Source organism: Melopsittacus undulatus, chromosome 3 (genome assembly GCF_012275295.1).
Source record: "Melopsittacus undulatus isolate bMelUnd1 chromosome 3, bMelUnd1.mat.Z, whole genome shotgun sequence".
In the NCBI taxonomy this organism is placed as follows: domain Eukaryota; kingdom Metazoa; phylum Chordata; class Aves; order Psittaciformes; family Psittaculidae; genus Melopsittacus; species Melopsittacus undulatus.
In genome coordinates this window covers 83,608,443-83,634,292 of record NC_047529.1, presented here as the reverse complement: position 1 = coordinate 83,634,292, position 25,850 = coordinate 83,608,443, and the positions used below count along the sequence as shown (strand labels likewise).

Genomic DNA, 25,850 nt, shown 5'->3' with positions numbered 1-25,850 from the left:
GTCTGCATGTAGTGATTCTGCTTTTGAAAGATTCCTGTTAGCACTGGTAACAGTTGAACAGTTGAAGTGACCAACATTTTAAAGGTTTTCATGCTTAGGGAAGTCAGCTGCACTTTGGAAGAGTGTTTATGTATTGATATCATGATCAAGCATAGAGTTTATGAATTGCAGGAGATCCAGAGAGGTTTGATTGTGTTGGGGACCTAAAGTAGAAAAGAAATATTCTTGAATGGAGATCATCTTAACAGAAAGGAGTGCCAATGACAGGAGCAGAGCCTAGGGTTAGTTTCTCAGCTACAAATGTTACAATAACCGCTGGGCATGAACTTTAAGTATAAAAAGAAACAGAAGACTGCTCTCTGACATTTAGGTAGCAGTAGGAATGCTTTTGTTGTATTTATGTGGTTTTTGGACTCCAAATCCAATTATATTGCAAATATTTGAATTATGGTTAAAAATTTCTTCCTTTGAGCTTAACAGCTGTTTAGGTTTTGGAGCACTAGGTTAGTAGAAACAAACCATGCAGGGAAGCATTCACTAAGTAATTAGTCCTAGGTGATGCTCTCAATGTTTAATACCTGATCCAATGTTCTTGGCAGTGTATGCTGAGCCGCATAAGGGAACTGGGAATTTGGTAGTGCATGCCAGTATTTTGAGGAAGATGTCTTCCAGTAACTAGAGGTAGTCAAAGTATCATTGACACACAAAATTGGAGCAGTCTTGTGAGTAAAACACATTCCTGGGTCTATCACAAAGTTATTTCAGACTTGATTGCTGTAATGTCACAGAATTAATTTTTTGGCTGTACAACCTTCCTCATATTAGTCAGTTCAATTCAAGCAGCTTTTATAACACTTATTACTTATCTAACTTTAAAAGCAGTGCCTGTTATATATGCGAGATATTCCTGCTATGGAGATATTCCTATTCCTGAAAAGACACTGTCTGCAGTTCTCCTGGGATGTGGGAACTTTAAGGTGTCTCTGCTCAGAGTTGAACCTAGCCTTTTCCAGGACATCTCGGAAGAAATATTTGATTTTAGAAGTGTTCTGAAATGGATTTCTTTCAACCTGTCCTCTGACTCACTGAATATTAAATTTTTAATCTGGCTAGTAAAATGAAGCATCATCTGAGCAGTGTGCCACAATGGTGTTGATGTTTTCTCTCTTTCAGGGGAATTATTATGGTGATACAGGTGAAAGGAGATTTAAGAGTGTTAATCATTTGAAAAATGAAAACTACACCTTTAATGGCTCTGGTGTATTTATAAATGACTTTGCCTATCAATCCTAAATAAATACAAGTGTGTCATTTGGAGAAAAAAAGGTGTAGGGTCCCCACCTTGTTAAGAAAAGGCAATGAGAAATTCCAAGCCTGAGTTACTTAGGATCTTTTACAGGAGTGAATGAGAAACAGGGGTAGGAACCTGTAGCTTCATGTATATATGTTGTGTATCAGCAGAGTTGCAGACTGTCTTGGTACTTGTTAGCAAAGAGCATTGTTTTTTCTGACAGTGTAGTAAACTAGACTGGGGAACATGTATCAAAAGGGTAAAATTTCTTCTGGGCCTTACTCTGTTTCAGACCCAGGCTCTTCACTTTACGTATGACTGGTCTTTCTCTAATGTTAATTCCTTGGCTATATAGAAGTTCACTTGTCGGCAGGTAGGGGCATGCAAATTCCTGTTTATTTGAAAGGGCAGACTGTAGGGATATTTTTGGTAAAACATCAGAGAAGGTTTGGGTTGGGTTTGTGGTGTTTTGGGGGGGGGATGGGGGGCTTGGTTTTGGTTTTTATATTTTTGAGCATTTTCTTCTTGAGCTTCATAAAAAGTAGCTAGGACTGGCCATATGTCTTTGAACCTGTTCTTCCCCCTTGCACATTTTATGATGCTGTATGACACAAAAGTGATAACAGGAGTGAAGGATATGACAAAGTATGGAAGACCAATGCCTGCTCCCTTCTCTGAACAACAATCTATCAGGTACACTGCCAAAAGGAAGACATTCATAGTGTTTAATAGAATGTTCACAATTTCATGGGACCTGTGCCTTTAGGCAAGAAAGTGATCTAAAGGTATTTACTGCACTAGAAGGTGACCATAAAACTACTCCCTTTCAGAACTAAGAAAAGCAATAAATTTTGTCTTGGCTTTTGCAGTAATTTCTTGATGTTCTTACACATTGTGGAACAGAAATACTGAACACAACCTCCCCACACACATGTTTATCAGAATTTTTTTGTACCAAATGAGAGAACACAAGTGCAGAAAGGAGGAATAATGTGATTTGTTCTATTTTTAAATATTTCAGAAGCGATCAGATAGTGACAAACTGCATGAGTTTTTGCCTGTCTCTTTTAGGTTGACTATAATGACCCTGTAAAGGTCTTTTACTATAAGGTTAAAATTCTGAAGGTATTGTCTCAGATAGCATAATAGAGGACAAATATAGAGAGACATTTTGATGTCAAGCTTAAGCGACAACTGTTTGTATGACTGACTGTAGTAAAATTAGAAGGTTAGTCTTAAATTGGCTGGCTCCGCTGTCTCTCTGCTTGTTTGGAGATTAACCTTGGAATGTAAATGACTAGGATTAAATGATCCAGCACTTTTTCCTCCTTAGGCTATCTTACATTGGGTGGAAGACTAAAAGAATAGATGCACTTACACTGCCTGTTGGCATGCATGGCTGGAGAGTGAGAAGTGACAAAACTCTTCCCCCCCTTATATTTTTTTTCACCAAATCCATTGCTGAAAGATGTTAGATAACCCAGCTTGTGCTGATGGGTTGTCTTTCTTTATAACTTCATATGTATATGCCTTGCCATAAAAAAAAGTTGTGTTTGCATTACAAGAAGTATGTTAAGTCTCTGGGAAAATACTTGTGGATTTTTCATTTACATAATGTGTAAAACCAGGCCACATAAATCTTTATTTGCAACTGGAAACTTAATTGAGTTCAGGACTTTTAAAAAAGCCTTTGAACAATCAGAATGTTTATTACTGTGACTTACTAGAAAAGCAACCAATGTTATTTCAGAACTGTCAGGCACTCGGCATAAGGAGCTTTTCAGATTCCGGTCTCCACCTGTATTTCTGAATTCCCATCACAGCACTGATGTCTCAGGCCTGCAGATGAAGACAGTTATGTTGGTATTGCAGAACTGCACATTTTGTGAAATGCTCACCCTTGCAAAAAGAAAAGGTATCATTTTATAAGCTGGTTAGTTTTACTGTACTGCTAGTCTCAACACATTTGTTAAAAATGACCTTTTTTTATTCTTTAATCTTGAAGATTTCTTCTGAACAAATACCTGAAATAGTGTTGAGGGATTATTTTTTTTCCCTATGATTTTAATGAACTCTCTGTTCTGTTTGCATTCAATATTAAAATTTTGCTATTTCTTTAATCACAGCTTATTCAAACAGGGAGTTCAGTGAATAGTTTTGGAGAAGACAGTGTTTTTTCTTTTGTTATAGTATTTTCAAATTACTATTTTTATTATTTATTTATATTATTTTCAAGTTCTATAATGTCTCCCATTCAACAACACCAAAGCACGTTGTAAATTAAGGCATTTTCCAGCCTGATAAACAAAAGTATAGAGAAGTAATTTTCCTAACACTACAGAGAAAATATTTTGGTATTATAGCACAAGTCTCTTGAATTTCCTCCCTTTTTTCTTCGTTCCCTTCTGAGTTTTAGGCAATATCCCATATATCTTTGAGTATGGAATAAGAAATGTATTGCTTTATTTCCCTTTCATCTTCATTAAACAGGCTCCATGATGACAAACTTACAGCCATTGTTAGGTATTATCAAAAACAATTAAAATCAGAAACAGGTGCTTTATAGTGAAAATAAAAGTCTAAAGCTATTTGTAGTGTTTTATAACTCAGTTCCTCTATTATTCTCTTTGCTTTTGACCCAAAGGAAGTTTTATTATAGTGGATAACTAATTTTAAAGAAACATATTATTCTTTCGTATGCTTCCTTGACCATATTTTCTCTGCTCTGAAACAGTGAGTTGTCAATATCCTCTTACTTGTATGCAGAAGTAATAGTGAAGCAAGGAGATATTTTCAAGACTTCTGCATTGAAATAATTCCTTCTTACCATTTAATTCAAATAAAAGTAAAATCAAACTAAAAGGCAAAGAAAACCCAAGATCCAAGACCCATTAGTAAATAATGTAAGGATTACTGGATATATTTTTAAAGGTTGAAAATAAATTAAAGTTACAGATTTTTGTAAAGTTTTCAAGTACTCTGGGTGAAGGTGTAGTTCCACTGACTCATTCTTAACTACTGAAATGCTTCAAGTTGAGCTGATATTTAAAGTGTGTGTAACTGGGTCTTGAACAAAAGAAAAACCACGGAAAGTCTAATGTCTTGCCTAAGGGTATGTTCAAGAGTGTTTTCTTGTCTGGGACTAGTTCCTGATGTTAGAAAACTGGACAGAAAGACACTTCAGTTACTTGCCTTTAAACTCTACCATGACCCCTTAGTTCCCTTAAACTGCTACCACACATGCCTCAGACAGTGAGTCCTTAACTTATAGTGGAGTTTGAATATTGTGTGTCAAATGTATATTTTGGTGCTGAGGAGGGTTGACTTAAGAGGAAAGCTATATTAATACACTTCTCATATCTCAGTTACCAGTTTTCACCTCAGAGGTATTACTGCATAGTACTATATTTGTCTTATGTGGAAATACACGATATCTCTAAATGGTCATCACTGAGAAGAAACAGTGGTTGACAGCTGTTTTGCAGATGAAGAACTTTCTACTGTGGAGCTCAAGGCAATGGACTGATTTTAGTACAGTATTGTCATGGAATCTCAGTGCAAGTCAGTATAGAAGGGAAGGTAATTTTTGTATTAAAACACATTTCTTTCTGCTACACTCATTCCCTTGCTTTCATTATACTACCAAGCACCAAAATATGTGTCCAGGTAATCTAGCTAGGAACTTGGAGTGATGCTGGGAAACACTGCCAAACAAGTATTTTTGTACAGCTTTTAAGTTGTTAATGCTGAGTTTTGAATGTGACTTTTGCACCCTAAAGAAGTTGACAGTGATGGTAATTTTTTCCTTCTGTCCCGCCACTGTGAGTCACTTGAAAATGCTGCCGATTTTATTCGCTGTCACTGTGTCTTTCTCTTTTGCTGCACTTTATTATTTCCCCTTAAGATTCCTCTCCTTTTCCCTTCCCCTTCCTTCCCTCTGCCTGTTTTGTTTGTCCTGAGAATCACCTGTGATCTTAATATCTTGATGCCATCAACACCTGTCAGAAATTTATGCCACTTTCTTGTCATTTCTTCTGATGCTTTTATACCCTTACCTTCCAATTCACACTTCATTTATTCCAGGCTTAAAGTTTTCATTTCAAACCTCCACAGTTTGATACTGGGAAAAAAAGTCTTATAGGAACAAAGACTGCAGACTGTAATCTGTGGCTCCTACTGCAAATAACATGTCTTCAGACTGCCTTTATTTACATATGCATAGAGTGATTTGGACATTTAAAACAATCTCTTATAACAAAAGCTTATCAAAGCACAGCATGTTTGGTATGGCTCTCCCTGGGGTGCAGTGGAAAAGAGAACAAAACATGCAGTTGTGTAGAAAGGATTATGCTAATGGAAACAGTCTTAAGAGGCTATATAAAGAAGTATGGACTAAAGCAAGTTAATTCAAACACAATATAATATGTAATTGCAATGTAATATGAGTTCCCTTGAATGTAACAGTAAAAATTGTATAGATTTCTAACATCACAAAAGCAAGGCCAGACACTACTTACAGCTATAATTCTGTGATTTAGAGTTAAAAAATAGGTAACATCTGTAACAAAGAAACTGTGGCAGTATTTATATTTAATGCCGATGCTTAGTATTCTGGTCTTGACTAAATTTGCTTTCTATAAATCCAGAAAATCGTAGAATGTGCCACACTGATCCCAAATTAGTACGCAAGTACATCTTTTCTAGGGAAATCACTGAGCAAGATACTCACCTAGACTGGTATTATTGCAAAGAATTCCTTCTAAGTCTTTCCTAATGATTGTCCTTTTTCCGTTGGCAGCGGTGATTTGTCTGTTGTCTCATATGTCAGTTAGCCTAAGATAAAGAAAGGACATGAGCAGCAAGTGTGTGATCTTCTCTTTATCTCTCCTTCAATATTTCAGGAGTTTTACTTTAAATGTGGAGCACACCCAACCAGTGACAGTGAAACATCTGTGTCTTTGAACCTCGTTACAACAAACAGTCGCTGTATCACATGTATAACATGCACAGATATTAGGTAAGTACAACAAAAATTGTCAGAGATGCACAGTCTTGGTGCTTCAGACTACTCATCAATTTCAAGGAGCTTTTTTCCTCTGCTGTTTTTCCTTCTAAGCATTTGTTTTCCCTGGTATCATGGTGAATATGAGCCACATTTTAAGGTGTGTCTTTTTTATTTTGCTGGCATGATTACAATTTATATTTTTGTACCTTAATTGAGTAGCACATGGAGATATAACTGCTTAAATTCCTACAACCTCAGGTGCTCAAGATAGTAGTGTGCATAGACCTTTGATACTAATCTGTATTTAAGAGCCAATGAAAGAAAGCCTGAATCTTGAGGGGGACAAACTGTTCCTGTGGAAAGGAACTTTTTGGTGTTTGCTTTATAAATCAAAGTAAAGTGCATCTGTTCTCATCTTCATGTTTGCTGCAGTTTTAAATACTGTAATCCATCTTATCATATGGTATTTGGGCACATACTTTCAAGAGCACGGTTACTTGCAAATGCATGGATTAGAAACTAATTGCCCAAGAAAGACAGCTACCATTGCTGTGAAGAATTACTTGAAACACTTTTATCTCCTGAATAGGAGATGTTTTGGGGTGGAATTTCAAAACTAATAACACCATGTTATATACCCTACTGCTATTGTATTTTGCATTAGAAGGAATTCGGAAAAATGTTATAGGATAGCAGGAAGCGTGATTGAAATTGGTAGCAGATATCGTGTGGGGGAAGAAAAGTGGGGCTCCTGGGGGTAAACTTCCTGTTGAAAGTAATAGACTGTTCTGATTCTGTCACAGAGGTAGTATAATTATATTGTGCTTGCATGTTACTGTGCTGATAACAGCTGATTGCTTGCTGACATTATTTGGTTCAAGAAAATGATTGCTTGCTGACATTATTTGGTTCAAGAAAAAGATTAAAAGATAATTAGGCAGTACAGAAGAGTACATTGTCCATCACTTCCCGTATACACAGCATTTACAGCACTGCCGTACAGAGACTACCTTGCAGGCAGGACATGCAGAATTAGTTTAGATAGCTTGTCCCCAGTAGTTAAGTATGCAGCAGCATTAACCTCACTGTAATTAAGGATAATATGAAGTTCCCGTTCTGAGCCCAGCTTTCACTTTTTCCCAGGAGTACAAGGGAAGAATATCAGCCATAAATATACTTAGTTAGGCTTGAGATCTGGTTGTAATTATTTCTATAAGATTTGAAATGGTTATGTTGGCATTTTCCTGAATTGATATATCCAGTACAGACCTATTCACTCATATTCATGAAGTTGTAATTTTACCTCCTTTTTGTGGCAAAATCCTAAAGGGAAGAAAAAGATAAGACTTATTTTAATAGATTTGTTTAGCTGAACAGCTCCTGGAGCTGCTATTGGTTTTCAAAAATATATTAGTAAAGTTTAGTGATATTGTTGACATGTCACAAAATCATATCAATTCTCATTATTTTAAGGCATCAAATAACTATGGGAGACCTAAGTTTCAGTAGATTTCTAGCTCAGCACACGATCTGGGAGTATTTATTTATGAACAAATTTACTGGATTTATACACTGAACAGGGAAGGAAGACGCATCTTCCTGTTGGCCTCATGCTATTCACATTCTTTCTAGCTTACAGGACCCCTTCTGAGATGCCATTAAGTGATCTTGAAGTATTATATTTCTAAAAGTTTGTAGGAGATCTGCCTTAATACTCTAAGAAACAGGGTAGAATGTGGGCACCTGAGCATCTGACAAGCACCTGCAATTTCTAGTTACCTATCTATGATGCAGACAACAGTTTTTTTTGAAGTTATTCCTACACATAACAAGTCCTTCAGTCTTGTGTTTATATTATATAGCAGATTGAGTTGTTCATAAATAGGTTTGTCTTCCATTACAGAGCATAGCGATACTTTTTAGGTAATAAAAGTTCAGTTTAGTTTTCTGAATGACTGACAGATTTTATTTGATTGTAGCAGGATCTCAGAAGCCCGTGACATAAGAGGAATAGATGGCAGGTATCATACAACTGCTCTGTAGGCTGTCTTTATCCCTCTCAATCTCCATAAAGTCAGGAGAATATTCTGACTCAGTATGTCTTGTTGGCTGTGGAATTAATTGGTTGGCAGGCAGCAGTGAAATCAGTTATCCCAAGAGTGGGCAGGAGAGTAATCTAACAGCCTTCTTGCAGTTTTAATGGTTGTAAATGAACTCACGCATTGATGTATTCAGAATTTGACTTCTTATACTTCCTGGAGCTATAGGTGTAGGTTTCTCTTTTGTTCCTCAGGTGATGCAGTGAAATGAAGATGAGGGTGATGTCTCTTCTGCCTTATGGAATATTCCGTAAGATTTTGTGGATAGCCTTTATTCTCCTGGATACCTCCTAATCTCTTACTCATAAGCAGATGTTTTGTACTGTGGAACTAAACAAAATTAAGAAAGTAGGCAATATTATTTCAGTTATTTCTTTTTCATGGTTAACTAACATTAAACTCTTGTATCTTGATGCCATTGTAGTGCAGGTAGCACTGTTCCTTGCATGAAAATGCATGACAAAGAGAATTGTAAAGTAGTTGTTGGTCAAAATTAAAGTAGCAAGCCATGCGTGAACTCAGAATTGATTCTTATAAAGTGTCTTCTGGAAAGAGCTGATTTAAGCACTGTCTTCTTTGGTATATTTACGGAGGCTGGGTTCTAGGTACAGGTTAAAGGCCAAATTGGTACCTCAGCATTTTGCAGCAAGGATGCAGAATAAACTACTTAAAAGTGTCTAGTTCTCCTGTGCCTCCTAACAATTCCTTGGGCAAAAGGAATGGTTTGCCTTACTGCAGTGCAGAGCCCTGGTATGCATCTGTCCTGCTAAATGAAAGAGGGACAGCAGCTGATCCTGATTCCAAGCCAAATGGCAATGACTTACAGATATCCTACGCAGTACTGTGATAGGTAGCCTGGCTATTCATCACAGCCATCTTGGGATAACCTTAAAGCTGAAAATGTAAAGGCTCGTTGCAGAAACTTCTTACCCTAGTGGTAAAATGGCATGCAAAAGGATTATTCATGTAATAATATTCCATGTGCGGGGCTTGGAAAGCATCAAGACATGTCAACAAAAACTGTGAGTACAATGAAGGGGTAAAATTGCTGAACTAACAACCAAACTTTCTGGGATAAAGAATATCTCTCTCCAGGACCTGTGTCCACTAGCTTCTCAAGTACTTTAAGTATTTCTAGACTGCAGGAAAAGTCATCTGTTGCAGACAACTTACTGTGTTTTTCTTAAGCTCTCCTCTCTATTAAAAAAAAAATAATTCTATAAACACTTTCTCTAGGCCATGTTACAGTAAGTAAAATAGAAGAAAATCTATCTCACAGTGTCGAAATATTGATACGCATTTCCATCTTCCTAGAGTTGGAAATGAGAGTTTCATTTTGCTAGTGGTGAGAATTAGAAGTGTGTATGCCCAAGAGTAACTAAATATTTGAGAGTGTATCCATGCATTAAATGTTAATTATCTTTCAGAAGCTTGATTTTTTTTCTTTTTCTTTTTTTTTAAAAAGCTACAAGTCTATTATACAGTTTTGTGTGATATTAAACACTTGCAGGCAATACCAAGAATGGAGGTACCAAGAGGACCATATTATCTTTTGGTTTTGTTTTATATGCAAATCTTGTGAGTTTCTAAACTTCGCCTTTATGTTTAGTAAGTTCAATTATTTTCCAATTAAAGCTGTAAAAGAAATTAGTTAGTTTCAGTTTCTGGTTTGTGTGTGTGTTTGTTTTTTTTTTTCCTTTTGCAAGGATGGTCAAAGATAAGTCTATTTTGAAAAGAGCTAGATATTGAACAATGAAATAATTTATCAGTACTGCACAAAGGTCATTGTAGATTCTTGGGCTATTTATGAAATCTGCTGTACTTTAAGCTTCCAGTTCTTCAACCTAGTGTTTTTGGAATATTTATATATAACTTACATAAATTGCGCAAATACCCATAACCTTTTTACTTCAGTTAAAAATTTAAGTGACTGTCTCTAGTTGTGCTGGTGATTACTTTCTAATACTTCTATGCAATTGAAAAGTAGCAACCAGGACACTCTGGAGTTTGTAGCATTTTCTGAAACCTACTGTTGTCATTCTCTAGCATTCAGGTGCAGAAGGGGAAGAACTGTATTGGGTATATTAACTATTACTTTGTATTACCTTCACTACAGTAAAATAAAAAAAAAGTCAGTGTCTTCAAAATACTTTTTTCTTTTTGCCAACAAAATTTGTATCAGAAAAGATGACAACCAGGTACTATTTATGTATTTCTTAAGTATTGCTTGCAGCAAGATATACAGTTTCTCTAATTGTTTCTGTCCATTTATCATGGACAGTTAGTCCACCACAAGCAGAGCAATTAAGCTCCAAGATTCTTGGCATGGCTTTTGTATGGTTTCAGCAAGGTTTGCAGAGCTCATAAAAATTGAATTAAAGCAGTAGTATACTCCATGGTATATAGAAAAAACAGAAAGTGGAGGCAATGTTTATGTCTATTGCCAGTTTTTATTCTCAAGTTTACATTAGGCATGCTTCCTGTTTGCCTTTAGTTTATATTCAATATGAATATTTTAATACAGCTTAGACCAATGGAGTGAAATACTTCAGAGCCAAATACCCTTACAGGGTTATGCTAAATCCATAGGCAGTATTCCATGTAGTGTAATGCCTTCCAATGTATGCTGCTTATCTACAGCAGAGTTAGTGTGAATTGGCAGCCTTTATGCATTTATTTTTTTCCGTAGCATTCAAGGTGATGGGTTGCTCTTTTGTGCCTTTGAAGAAGCACTTAATAGGTTGAGCAAATGGCTGAAAGTTGAAACAAACACCAAGACTGTGCGATCCTCAAGGGGAGATCTGCTTTTGTCAACTGTTTCCAGTAGAAATAACATCAAAAGGGGTTAGGAGTACCCCAGGGTACCGATAAATCAGTCTCGGGAATAATAGCAATGTTAAGCAGTGTAAAAATAAAATGTGCAGAACAGAAGTGCCTCACATCATCTTTCATAAACTAGGTAGGCTACAATTCCTACAGGCACCATTATTTTTAGCTTCCAAGAGAATACAGATAAATGTAAAAGATAAATGGAGCTTGCTGTCACTGAATAGGTAGAAAGAATTCTCCAGAAGTAGTAGTATTTTCTGGTCTATTATTAGAATTACTTATCAAATAAAACCCTACTTCATAATCTTTGGGGGGAAAAATTATTTAGCCAATGGAATTTTGTAATGCATTATTCTACTATTTGGTCTTGCTAACACTGGAGTTGGAACTGAGAGCTTCATTTTGCTAGTGGTGAGAATTAGAAGTGTGTATGCTTCATGTTCAAGGGTAACTGCGATGTAAGGTCTGTCTTAATTCTTTTCAGCCAAACGAATTCAGACTGTGATCACCTTAGACTGCGTAGGCAGAAGAGTATTGGAAAATGTCAGTACTTGGAGGGAAAAACTCAAAGTGTACTGTAGGAAGTGCTGTTATAAATTCAGTAGGCAGTTTTCCTTCAGTCAATAAAGGATGAATGACTATACATGTCATTAGGGATAGCTATGCATTAATCTTTTTCTGGTGGGACTGCTTTGAGCTTTCCAAGCGTCTCCCCAGCTCTTAAATTGGCTTTTTTTTGGGGGGTGTTTTTTTTTTCTTGTGCCATCCACCTATTGCTCCTGCTCACTCATGTCCACTACTATATATCGTAGAGTTGAGACTGAGACTCATGTGGTTTTTTTTTTGGGGGGGTAATATTTCCAAAGTGACAGGGGATAGAATCATTTGCTTTGCAGTAAATATATATGAGAATGATTTTCAGTTTTGGACTTTTTCCATGAATTTCACCTGATGAAGATTCCAGCTCATTATGGGATTTAGGTATTTTATAATGTAGTAACTTGTGTTTTGATGTTTATGACTATTGTTGATATAGGTGTGACAAGTTCCTTTTTGATCTCTGTATGCTGTTCCATATTGCTCATTAATGTTGTACATTGATTTGAAGTAAAAATGTAATAACTAAAAATATTTTCGAAGTGAAGTTGTCCTACAAATTGATTCAGGTCAGTTTTGGTGTTATTTGAAGAAGAGTTTTACCAGGAGCTTCCTGTTCCCTTCGAGATCAAAATGCACATGGTGTCCATTAAAAGACATTACCCATGTGCTGTTTTTTTTTCAGAAAAGTAAATAGCACGTTATTCTTGACTTCTAATTGCTATTTCTCTTTGCTTCTGAGATATGGGATCCTAAAATTACCCTTTGGGCCCTTATAATCCAGGCAATTTATTAAATCTTTATTTAGCTCATCTTTTTAAAGAGCATTTTCCCTTGCTGTGGCCTGTGTTGATAATGTGGTCTCTGCTCCAAATCTCTGGCTGTTACATTCTATTGTCTTTATATACCTTGAGTAGTTCAAAGAGGAGTGGGAAAAGATTATGTTAAGAATTAAATCTACTTTGTCTAAGTACTATGACCATCAGGGAAAATGTGTTCTGCTTTTTCTCCTAATGTTCCTGAAATTAATGGGATTTCTTAAGAATCACTTATTTAAAGTAAGAAATTAATCAAATCTCAAACTAAGAACTGTTACTAATGGATTTAGAGCTTTTTTGCTTTTCCCCACTAAGGTAGTCTACAGAGTACTGATTGTTACGGCTGTAATAATTGAGTTGTCATACAAGCAAGAACACGTGAAGAAAACATTTTGTTGGCACTTTTGTTCGTATTTTAAAAAGTGAACAAAATCTAATAATACCCAGAATTACTATTACTATTATGCACCACTTCTTTCTTTAGTGGTGCATATGGTGGGTTTTAGACTCAAAAACTTGTACCATGGGCTTCTGGAACATATGCCTTATGCATGAAATCCAGTAGCCTTAACTTTTACATTGAATTTAACCACTAGTATACAGCAGCCACCTATGGCAGTTACAGGACAGCATTGCAATTCTTACTGGTTTACCTCTGAGTCTATTAAGATCTGCATTTCAACCGCATCTCAGTAAGAGAACTTATAGCTTCTACATGTTTGTGAAAAATAGATTTGTGAAGCTATTGTGCAATATGCTTCAATACAGTACATGTCCTTTGACAGGGGACAAAGGACAAGGATTTTATACAAACTCACTCATCAAATTTGCTAAACATAAAGCATTATCTTTGCTCTCCACCTAGGAGAACAAAGCATGCCTACTTTCCCTCCTTTTTGGTGCAGAAGTTTTTCTACCTTAGAATCATAGAACAGTTAGGGTTGGAAAAGACCTTAAGATCATCTAGTGACCAAAACCCCTGCCATGGGCAGGGGCACCTCACAATAAATAATGTGGCCCAAGGCTCTGTCCAACCTGGCCTTGATCACTGCCAGGGATGGAGCATTCACAACTTCCTTTGGTAACCCATTGCAGTGCCTGACCACCCTCACAGTAAAGAATTTCTTCCTTATATCTAATCTAAACTTTCCTTGTTTAAGTTTTAACCCATTACCCCTTCTCCTATAATGACATTCCCTAATAAAGAAGCCCTCCCCACCATCAGATACTGGAAGGCTGCTATGAGGTCTCCATGCAGCCTTCTCTTCTCCAGGCTCAACAGCCCCAACTTTCTCAGCCCGTCTTCATATGGGAGGTGCTCCAGTTCCCTGATCATCCTCGTGGCCCTCCTCTGGACTTGTTCCAACAGCTCCATGTCCTTTTTATGTTGAGGGCACCAGAACTGCACACAATACTCCAAGTGAGGTCTCACGAGAGCAGAGCAGAGGGGCAGGATCACCTCCTTTCACCTGCTGGTCACGCTCCTTTTGATGCAGCCCAGGATACGGTTGGCTTTCTGGGCTGTAAGTGCACACTGAAGCTGGCTCATGTTCATTTTCTCATCAATGAACACCCCCAAGTCCTTCTCTGCAGGCTGCTCTGAATCTCTTCTCTGCCCAACCTGTGGCTGTGCCTGGGATTGCTCTGACCCAGGTGTAGGACCTTGCACTTGGCATGGTTAAACTTCATGAGGTTGGCATCAGCCCACCTCACAAGCATGTCAAGGTCCCTCTGGATAACGTTTGCTTGGCATTTTGTGTTAGTGTACAGTTGACAGGAAGGGTAACTGAAAAGGAGAATCTTGACTACCTGCTGATTTGAATATAAATCTACATGACTTGTAGTATGCTTGCATGCTTTTGAAACAACTACTGCTAAGAATTTTTAAGGTAGTCAAGTGAATTTTATTTCTAATGTAAATTTGCATTTATTTCAGTAACGTGAGTCTCCAGTTTCATATGGGGTGCAATACATATAATCAATTTTATTTTTCATTTGATGTTTCATTCAAAGCCTGCAGATTGCAGATTATTACCAGTAGGCTCCATATTAGTTGTGTCTTCTCTGTGATTCTTAGCTATGGCATGATTAATACAGTAGGCTGGTTTTGCAGATTTCTTTGCTTATATATTTTAATGCATGTTGCAAGACACAAACTTAACAGTTTAAATATTTTTGGGTGAATTAATAGTTCTAAAACTGAAATGTGTCAGCAATCCAAGTATATACCATGTGCAAAATTTGGTAGACCTTACTTCATAATATTTTGTGGAAGCCTTAGATTATGTCTGCTTGCATACGAGCAATGAATGAAAATGTTAGCTAATGAATGTATATATATATTGTGCAAGTGCTGTAAATTTGAGTATTAAAGTTGAGAATTCATTTGCAATGTCTAAGAAAAGCAGAGTAGCAGATGTTTGTGAAATGTTCAAAGAGACATTTTTGAAACTTGCAAGCCAACAGTATGTTTCTCCTTCATAGGTATTTTCAGGTGTTGATGACTTTAATTTCTTACTTTTCAAAATTAATTACTTTACACACAGGACAAAACTATCAACTATGGTTGGTTTTGCTCCAGGCAAGGTTAGTAATAGCTGAACATTACACATTTCTACTAGAAATATAATGACCTATGAGAAATGTTATTGGAGGTTATAATCCAGCTGTCTTTGGAGATAAATTCACATTTCAAAGCCTTATCATCACAGGTGAAGCTAATTAGCAAGCTTAATAATTTTAAGAGAGACCTGAGGTCTGCAGGAACAAGAGGCACAAATAGCAGATACATATTCCTTTCATATCTCATCTGAGGTATTATGGGAAGGTTCTTGGGAGGAACTTCAGCTGTTGCTGTCTGCTGAGCATCTGTCAATTTGGCTAATCTTATAATTCAGTAAGCTGAGAGTTGTTGGACCATCACTTTTTGCTATTTCTAACTTTCTTTTATAATATTTTAAAAATGGGTAACAATAAATTTAATATAAATATGACAGCTGAAGAAAATTTAACAATATCTGGTGTAACAATGAGAACTCTGCCCTTTTAAGAAAAAGAAGCTGCTTTCATAGTTTTAATGAAATGATATTTAGTAATCAATGTTCAATGTGTCATTAATGAATCATTGATGGAAGATGGGAGACAGATAAATATTCGTCAGAAACAAAGTACAGAGTAATAATATGTCTGTGTGAAAATTTAAGTAGAGTTCAGATAGAGTGTTGATTTTGTGTACATATGCACAAAATGTGTATGTGCACATGGATTGATGGCATGTATCAAAAAAATGAACATATCTTTTAAACTTACATATATATGAATTTATTTCCTTAGAAGGTGATTTTATTAAGATGTTGCTCTGTTTCTATTTTATGTTTGTGTTTTTTCTACTGTATTGAGACAGATCTGAAATCTAAGACATATAGTGCATCTTCCCAGTTTCATTTCTCCAATTTCAGTTTTATCCAACACTTTTTGTTTTGTCCTTTACTGTCAGTGTCTTAGAGAGAATATATACAGAACAGATTATTTTAGTTGCTACTAATGAGTATCTATTTAATTGAGTTAGTTTTGAGAAATTTTTTAATGCATTATCATCAATTCTTCAGGAAGGAAGTGCATTCCACTAAGAAAAAAGTTTAGAAGATATAGACAACTCAGTGAACTGAAAAAGATGTAGAGAGCATAGTCTGTCACTGAAGCAGAAGTCAATAAGTAAATTCCTAAACACTCCTATAAAGAGCACTGAAAAATTATGAACACTAAATTGATCAAAACATAATTTTTGAAAGATAACTTAGACAATTGTTTAAAGTAAAAGAAGCAGAGCTATTAAATCTAACGAAGTCATAGAGTTGGTGATTAGCATTTGCATTGATAATTGAATAATCCTTTTAGGCTGCTATGTCTTCAATAAAATTTACAAGAATAAATGTGATTTAGTTTTAGATATATAGAAAAAAATATTCCTCATATTTAGATTTATAAAACTCTGTTTTGAAAAAAAAAAAAAGGAACCTGAACATTTGCTTTCCAGTGTTTTTCTAGGTCATTTTTGAGTCATAAAAATTATTGACATCTGCTATAGCAGTAGTGTCAAACTCTTATTATTGTAATTTAACAACAGTTGGGAAGAATAAAACGTATTTGTGGAAGATGTGTTTGGTATTTACAGCATGGAGAAACGAAAGTGCAAATATTAGAGATAGAATGTGGTAGCAAGGCAGAAAAAAAATAAATATGCACATTGCAAAATAATCTTAATTTGCAGAAACTTTGCAGAACTTGAGAACAGCTGCATGAGGCAAAAGTACCAGTATGTAATTTCTGAAATCAAACACATGAAGGACTACTTGTAAGACAGAGAACCTATTGTAATATGTCTAAATATGTCATATTTAATATTAAAAGTTGCTTGACACTTCACAGAGTTACTTAAGATTTAATATGGAACAGTAACTGTTGTCATAGGTTATGTTTTAAATAACAATTTAATTCCTCAGCTTACCAGGGATCATTATCAGATTTTAGAAAGGCCTAATTCAAACCAACATTTTAGGAGAATGTATGAAATTTGATAGGATGTGTATACATATGGCTTGCAATCTGGGGCAAGGTACTAATACAAATTCTAGAATCTGGAATATTTTTGATGTGCAGTAGTTTAAGGGGCATAGGGGTACAGAGTTTTGTCTGGGAAAACAAGAAGGGATAGAGAAATACATTTGAGAAATGTTATGAATCAGAGAACAGTTGGATTTAGAAGGGACCTTCAAAGCTCATCTAGTCCAGCCCACCTGCAATGAGCAGGTACATCTTCAACTACATCAGGTTGCCCAGAACCACATCCAGCCTGCCCTTGAATGTCTCCAGGGATTGTGTATCTACCATCTCTCTAGGCAACAAGTGCCAGTGTTTCACCATCCTCATTGTAAAGAATTTTTTTTCCTTATGTCCAACCTGAATCTTCCCTCATTTAGTTTAAAACCTGTTACCCCTTGTTCTACGGGAACAGGCCCTGATAAAATGTCTCTTAAAGGCCTCTTTAAGATATTTGAAAGCTGCTCTGAGGTGGCTGCTTGTGCCCTGCAGCTGAGGGGGGGAAGTTTTTTCTCCCTCCATAGTGGGTTTGCAAGTGTCTGTGGGGTTTTTGTTCCTTCCTCTACGGAACAGAGCACAGCCCCTTGATAGAGCATCACTGAGCCATTTGCTGCTTCTGCTCTGCTGTTTAGATTATGTATCTGCTGCTTAGCTTGTGTATTTGCTGCTCCCCTCTGCACCTCTGCACCTCTGCAACTTGCCTTTGCCAAGCTGCAAGGGATGGGTTTTTTTCAAGCTAAATTGAAGAATTCATCAGCCTACTCCTGGCTGTGATGTGTGCATTGTGTTTATGCTTGTATCAGCTCTGAAATGGATTAGGAAAAACAAAACAAAAAAAACCCCATGAAAACAACAACTAAAACACATGCGCATGCACACACACACAAACCAAACCAAATGAACAAACAAAAAATCAAACCAAAACCAAATTCCATCAAACAAAACCACAAGAAAAAAAGGACAACCCACAAACAAAAAGAAACACACAAAAAACCACAACAATCCAATACCATTTAAAACAAAACCACAAAGAGCAAGAACAAAAAATAAAAACAGAGAAACACCACCAACAAAAAGCACAACTAACCAAAACCAAACAAGAGACAACATTAAAACAAACAATAAACCCCAAGAAAAATCCCCTGCCAGCCCAAAACAAAGGTAAAAAAGAGGGGAAAAATAGGTATGTATAATGGGCACACACTTATTTCTCTCTATAACAGTGGTGTGGAATAGGCTGCTATAGGACTGGTTTCAGTTGACAATCAGTGTAAGGAAAATAGTTTGCATTGGTGGTTATAAACAACTGAGTGTACATTACAGTTTTGTAATTGTTCAGAAGTGATTGGTGTAATTTTAGTGGAAGCATTAGCTAGAAATATTTTTTTCTTATCAGCTCATTCAGAGCTGTTTCTTCTTCTCCCCCATTTTCTGGATGTTATTAAAGGTTGACTCTGAAGACAAGGCAGTTTCTGAAGCCAGTCTCTGCTCTTTAGTTTCTTCTATAAGAGAAACCCAGTAGTGTTCTAAGTTTCTTAGCTCTTTGGCAGAGAAATCCCTTCTTCCTCCAAATGATTGTATTTGCATAAAACTTCATTTAATGTACTTAAATACATATTTACTTTAAAACTTAGCAATTTTCAGATACTAAGTGATACAGAAATGGTATTTCTATATAATGATAAATGACAATAAGCATTTTAGTGAAAAATGTAATCTTACAGACTCAAGATTGTTATCAACAAAAATAGCAACAAAACTAAATTTTCCTTAAAGGGAAAATCCAGACCAAGGTGAGGTAGGGACAGTGAAAATAAATTCAGTCCCCTGGTGGAGCTTGAAACACCCATGTGGTTTGAAAATGACAAGAAATAAATCATAGGGATTTTCTTGTTACATTCCACCAATGTTTGTGACACCTTGAGGGAGCTGCATGAAGACATTTGAAGACTGATGACAATGGAGACCATTAAGAGAATGATCATTTTCCCAGTACAAGTTCATTCTTAGTAGTGATACTGTACTAGCAAGTCAATGTAAGAATACTACAAGAAAAAAATGACACCAATGAAAACGTGTTTTTATATCAGTACAAAGAAATTTAATAGTAATTCCTTACTAGTGGAACTGAAATGCAGTAAGCAGGATGGAAAAAGTAACTGTGCATCAAAATTTTTCATAGTTTTTAAGAAATAATTTCTCCCATTACACTCTAACTTCCTCTTGCAGAGAGGACCTGTTTTACATTTGATCCCTGGAGATCAACTGAGGCTCTGGTTGGAAATACTAACAAAAAAACTCACTATTTTAATCACTATTCGTTAATACTAAGCAAGTGTACATTGCTAGAAAGGAAGATAAGAGAAAAAATGGTGCCTATTCTGCTGCCTGCGTGAATTGGCATACGTGCAGCTTCTTTGTGTATAGATTTCAGGTCTTCCTCAGAGTTTTCCTAAAACTGTAAATTTCAATGAAAACTTACCTGAGTCAGTTTCAGTTCTGTGTCACTCTCAAATGTGTGTATGCCTACAGATTTATTAAGCAAAATAGAGTGGTGAAATTTTTTGTAGTTATTTACATATAATGCATATGCATACATATGTGAATATATGCACATATAAATACGTATATGTGCGTACTTTTCTTTCTTTGGCTTGCTTTCTTCTCTATAAGCAATCTTTAGTTATTTGAAACATTTTAAAACATTTTTCCTCCCCACTAATTACCCTATTCTTATTTTACTTTGCACAGAAGGCAAGTCTGTCCGTATTTCTGGTGAAATTAGAAACCAGAGACAGTGCTCTTTTGGCACGCAAATGCTATTTGCATTTTTCAGATTGAAAATTCAGTTCGTCTTTTTCCTTGCTTTGTTCGCAGCAACAAAAAGAACAGTCAAACCTCTTCCCATAAGGTACGTTCTCTGTGACCACTGAAGTCAGTAGCATACAAACAGCTGCCAAGAAATCCAGGGCCAGCCTCTTGAGATACCCTGTACTGCAAGGCTGACTGCACTCAGAGATGTTACCTTTATGAATCTGGCCAGCCTCTTCTTGCAAACGGATTGACAATGCTGATGTCAATCTTGAGCTATACTCATGAGCAAGGCTATGTCTTTGCTCCCCTACAGAGCCTCCAAACTGGCTGACTTGTATTGAATTTTCTAACAAAAGAAGTTATATTTATTCACTTCTGGCATATGTGCTTGAAAAGGAATCGGACCATGTCCTGATCAGAAGCATGTGGTGAAAGTGAAGCTACAGTATGATTCAGTCTGGTTATATAAAGATAAAACCGTTTCAAAAAGTCATTTATTCAGTTCAATGCATTTGTAATCTAATCCTATGTTTAAAGTAAAATACCAAAGTAAGGAGAGAGAAAAGACATTTCACAGATTTCTGTCACTGAGTTTTCAAAAAAGTAGTTCTTTTTCTTTCTTATATTTCAACTACTGGCTGAAATGATGGATATATAGTTGTTATATTTTTGTAGGAGCATATTCTTGTCTATCTGTTAAAGTAATTGTTTTAAAAAGAAATAAACATCCTGCAGTAGTTATTAAATCAAACTTGATTTTTCTGAAGAGCTTTTACTTCTTCACCATCTTTGAGAGGTAAGTATGATGGTCCCTAGGAGTAGAGGAATTTTTGACTAGGCATTCTGACTCTTAAGTGTTTGTGGCCTCTATGGCTAATGAAGAATGGTCATGATAATGTAGCTAGATACCAAGTATCCCTACCACGTCCTTCAGTTGTGAATGGCAAAGCTGTTAAGCTCCTTTCCAGGAAGAACTGATTACTGTCTTATGCCTTGGTCACTCTATTGGTTACCTTCTTGTATTGGAACTCTTCATCTCTTTTTTTGGAGTAACTGCTGAAACCTATGGACTCTTTCTTTTTTTTTCTTCCCTGAATTGCCCTCCCATAGAAATTCTGTGAGCATCATTAGGTATTAAAGGCTGTGTTGGTATTAATAGTCACTTAAAGCACCAGTAAAGTTTCCTCATTTTACTCACTCTTGGGAGCCAACAGGCTCTCAAGTAATGCCAAGTAATTCTCTCCCCTTCTTTCTTTATCAGCTAGGCTATGTGATCCATTTTTATTTCAGCTGCTTGTTTCATTATATTTCATTGATTGGCAGTTTTCTTCAAACAAAACCAAGAAAGCTGTTCATTGTTTGCTTGGTTGGTTTGTTCTGGCTTTGTTTGTTTTGTTTTTTTTTTTTTTTCTTTAATACAGCATTTTGTTCACTATTTTAATTTGGTTTACAATTATTCCACTATTTTTATAATGCCTGTATTTTCTTATTAGAACTTTATTTTTTGAAATCTAATATTTTTACTATCTGGCATATATTGATACCTAATAATGTGTTATGGTTCACTTTGCAAAATATAAGTCTCCTCAAAGATTCTCTGTAAAGGTGCTGTTCTAGGATTAATGGAGAAGCAGAACTGCTCAGAGCTGCAGTTTGCTTCCTGCTGTGTCCTCTTGGCTAGTTTCTCTTCCTTCTCCCACCTCTTCCTTTAATCGTAGAGGAAGCTGTACTGGACAACATAAGGGAGGAAGAAGAGAATAAAGCTGTATCTCTTACCATTCTTCACCTCGTTCTACCTATCCCATAGTTACCCAGATTTGAGTGGGAATGTCACAATGCTATGGACAGTGTACTTCCTTTTACCTTCAGCATTTTCTCCTGTCAGCTGGATACCCTGTAATGGGTGTGCAGGCACCTTGAACATCTCTCATTTGACCCTTTAGACTTCGATTTTGCAAACAGTTTTGTGGTGGTTTTTTTTTTTTATTTTTAATGATGTCAATGGGGATAAGTGTTTGCAGGTTTGGACTTCTGTGCTGCATAACAGTGTATCATTTTCACATAAATAGAAGTATAATTTTTCCAGAAATAATTATCTTCTACAGATGCACAACCAGGCTCTCTTGTGTTCAGCTGTGACCTTGAGAACTGATTAACAACATTGTACTCTAAGGGCATGCAAGGCTTCACATAAAGCAAGTGACGCATGTACAGGCCCTTGAGGGGTACCTACATTATCTCATACACTCTAGTGGTCATTCCTTTCTCTTTAATGCTATTAAGTGATTCTGGCTTATGGCCATCTGTAATACTTTTATCTTTATTTAATTTTTGTGCTACGGATTTTATGAATTATCCTATTACAATCCCTCTTTTGTGTTTTAAATGCAAAGTGCTCTATATGTCTGATCTGCTTAATATCTTCTCCAGCTATTACAATATTTTGGTTTACTTTTCTAATTTTACAATATTGTAAACTTTGCACAGTAAGAGGATGAAAAGTTAGAGTTATGATTAGCCAAACTCAAAAATTAAGTAGTGCTTGTGAAAAACATGCAGAGTGCTCTCAGTACAGAATACTAAGAGGAGAAAAACATTACTTTCAACTCACTGGCATTTCTTCCATTTTAATGCAGTAAGTTCTAGATACTATTGTTAAATACTAAAGAAAAAAACCCAAACAAACAAAAAAAAAACCTCAGGAAATATTCTGGGTACTATGTGTATGGCTTTTGATGAAAATCAGAATACTACAAAAGCCTAGCTTTTTTTCACTGATTCAAATAAGAAGATCAAGAATATGATGTGCTTGCTTGATAATAAAGGCACAGGAATTGTCTTCCACTCAATGTGGGGTCTATACATAAGTCAGGCAGCACTTTAATAGGCCTCCTCCCAGTATGAGATGTTCAGATTGGCCTACATTAGCAACAGAATAAGTGCTCTTCCACATCTGTCCTCTGAAAGGCCAAAATGAGTTCTTTGGTCAGAGGGAGAATAATTAATTTCTTGTTTCAGAATTTAGATATTCCATTATGTCTGGGTCAGAACTAGGGTGTCTTCACTTTACAAGAGTATCTGTGTTTGAAAAGATGTGTTACAGAACCCGGGTGTCTGAATTAAGTAACATGACCTTCATAACACTAAAAATTTGTTGTTCCTTCATTTAAATAAAATTGTTATTTTGTTTTGCTTATTTTTAAGCAGGCAAGTAAATTGATCTAGAAAGTATTTGTAGAGAGCAAAGGGGCTAGAGCTCTCTGTTCCTGCTAAAATGTCTCATCCTAAAACCAGAAAAATGCAGTTTCTGTTTTGATTAAAAGAAAGAAAAAGGGAAGTGTGTGGATATTGGAAATTAAATGAGTGTCATTCATCTAAAAGCTCATCTCAACAGTTTGCAGTCTGAGCCACTGGTGTCATCTCTGACCTAGCGTTAGTCTTCCTTGATAGGCCACATTTCACAGAATCATAGAATTGTCAATTGGTGGAGGTTGAAAGTGGCCTCTGGAGGTCGTGTGACCTCAAGCAAGGTCAGCTACAGCAGAATGCCTGGACCAGACAGTTTTGCAAGTATGAAATCCTCACTTAAAGACTTCTTTTGGGATGTTCAGTGTCCAGCCACAAAAGAAAAAGGGTGAGACTGTAAACACTTATTTTCAAACATTTTGGTATACGAGTCCAAAGAGAGTTATTTAAGACATTAAGAGCATCTAGGTAGCTATATTCAGTTAGCTAAATTATCAGAATAGTTAACAGCATACATTATGTTTAATTTAAGACCTCATTTCTTTCTCACACTATTTGAAAATAGCTAATTTGCTACATGCAAAAGTAGTACATTTATTATTATTTAGTGACAGTGGTAAGCTGTGAAAATCTTGTTCCAAAATTAACTTGTTATTTAGAGGGTCATGAATTATTGCATCTTTGGCTTTCTACTTCTGTTTGTATTTAGATTATGTTTTGCTTGATGAAACATCACTTTCTAGAAATCTGAGCAATTTAAAATAATGATTTAAAGCATTCTACACATCCCTCTCAATCTTATTCCCAGGTTTTGTGTCTTTGAAGTCAAATTTGTGTTACACAAACAGGGAAGCAAGCAATTATTTTAAGAAATCGTTAAAATTACAGATGATACTCAGTTTTTGAGAAAGTGACAAAAGGTTGAAGACAAGACTGAACAGTAGCTGTGTCTTGAAGACACTGTGATGTGCCAAGGTACAGGAAGTATTAGATAGAGTACTCCTCCTGCCTTATCTCTGCTTTTTATTCCTTGCTATCAAAAAGCCCAAGAACCAAAACCTAAGACTTGAAGGGCTTTTTGTCTGTCAGAATTAAGGTATTCCAGTGTTCCTGGATCTAGAAAGAATGGGGACAAAAAACATAAATGTGTTAGAAGTGATGTGCCCCTATGTGAGGTGATTGCTTCACGTGCCACTGTGGCAATGTGGCCACTTCTGCTCTGGTTGTAGTGCATCTCCCTATCCTGGGAAAAATAACAGAAATTGAATCTGAGAAAGAATTTTCTTTTCTCTGATGGCTTTCATTTAATACAAGGTTTAGCATTACCTCTCTATTTCTATAGAGGTGTCTGCAATATGCTGTTAGGGTCTCCATGGTTGTTTAAGGTTCTGTAGAACTTCTAGACCTAAACTGTGGCCTCAGCTCAGTAAGCAGTTAAACCTGTGTTTAGTTTATTGCATCTGAATAATCTCATCAAAATCAGCAGGATTTAAATGCAGGTGTGTGTGCTTTGCTCAGTCAGGGCCTAGACTCATCTGACCTGATCCTTTTACATTTTCTGAATGCTATCCTCACATCCAAAAATAGTACTGGAATATGGTTAACGAGTTTGGTTGTTTTTTTGTTTTTAATAAATAATTTAGCTAGTTTAGAATGTGAAGGGGCAATTGTGTTATATGACCTCATGCTTTGGGGAGGTATTGTTAATTTGATGAGATGTTTAAAGTGATCATTTAGTTCCGAATAAATGTATACCTTTTTGCCTCTGCAGACATACTAGTGTATTTGCTCTGTATCTGTGGAGTTAGTCGCCTGGAAACTCAGCTCAGATGTTTAGATAGAATGTGTTTGTGTTGACTTATTATAGTGTGGGAAGAAGAAAACCTAATGCCTACTTTGGGAATCATTTAGACTTCATATCACCTTGAAGCCTAAAATTACATCATTGCCTGCATTTCAGTAGTATGAAAGTGTTTTATTAGGCTGTTATATAAATGCCACCTTTGAAAAACATGCATGCTGTCCAAAATTGGTAATAATTTCATGGCTGCTTTTTGCACAGCATTAGTTTCCCCTCTCCTCTACTGCATGGAATTTGAGTGGTTTCTGCATAGCAGTGGCACAATTTGAACTCAAATTCTTTTTTGGAATTAGACCAACTAAGTGAGGTAGAAGACAAAATCCTAATAGCTTTCAAAGTTGACCTATATTGCTCTCACATGCTGATAGAATACTGGGAAGATTATCTTCTCAGTCTCTGCCAGCAGATTTGCTCAGGATTCATTCTGACTCCTGACTGATGCAGAAACAAAGGGTTTTGCATGGGTTACCTAATGTTGCCCTTCGATAAGCTGGTTTTGTACTTCTATTAATTTTGAATCAAACCTGTGTGTTTTCTCCTCTCCAGAAGCAACTGTATGTTCTGTCCTTCAGCTGACATCTATGCAACTTGCAAAACAAAGTTGTATTTATAAATGTCATTTTGATATATAACTTTCCCAGAAGACATTGCTGCATTAGAGGTGACAGCAATCTGTGCCACCAACTATGCT

At 36.2% G+C, this 25,850-nt stretch overlaps 1 protein-coding gene across 1 annotated transcript in view; it reads left to right on the top strand.

Annotated features, from left to right (window-relative positions):
- The window catches only part of PRKN (parkin RBR E3 ubiquitin protein ligase), a 491,539-nt gene that overhangs the window by 112,077 nt on the left and 353,612 nt on the right, over positions 1-25,850 (top strand). Inside the window, exon 5 of the mRNA XM_031049876.2 lies at positions 6,193-6,308. Coding sequence (XP_030905736.2) covers positions 6,193-6,308 — 116 coding nt within the window. The remainder of the gene's footprint in view (positions 1-6,192; positions 6,309-25,850) is intronic.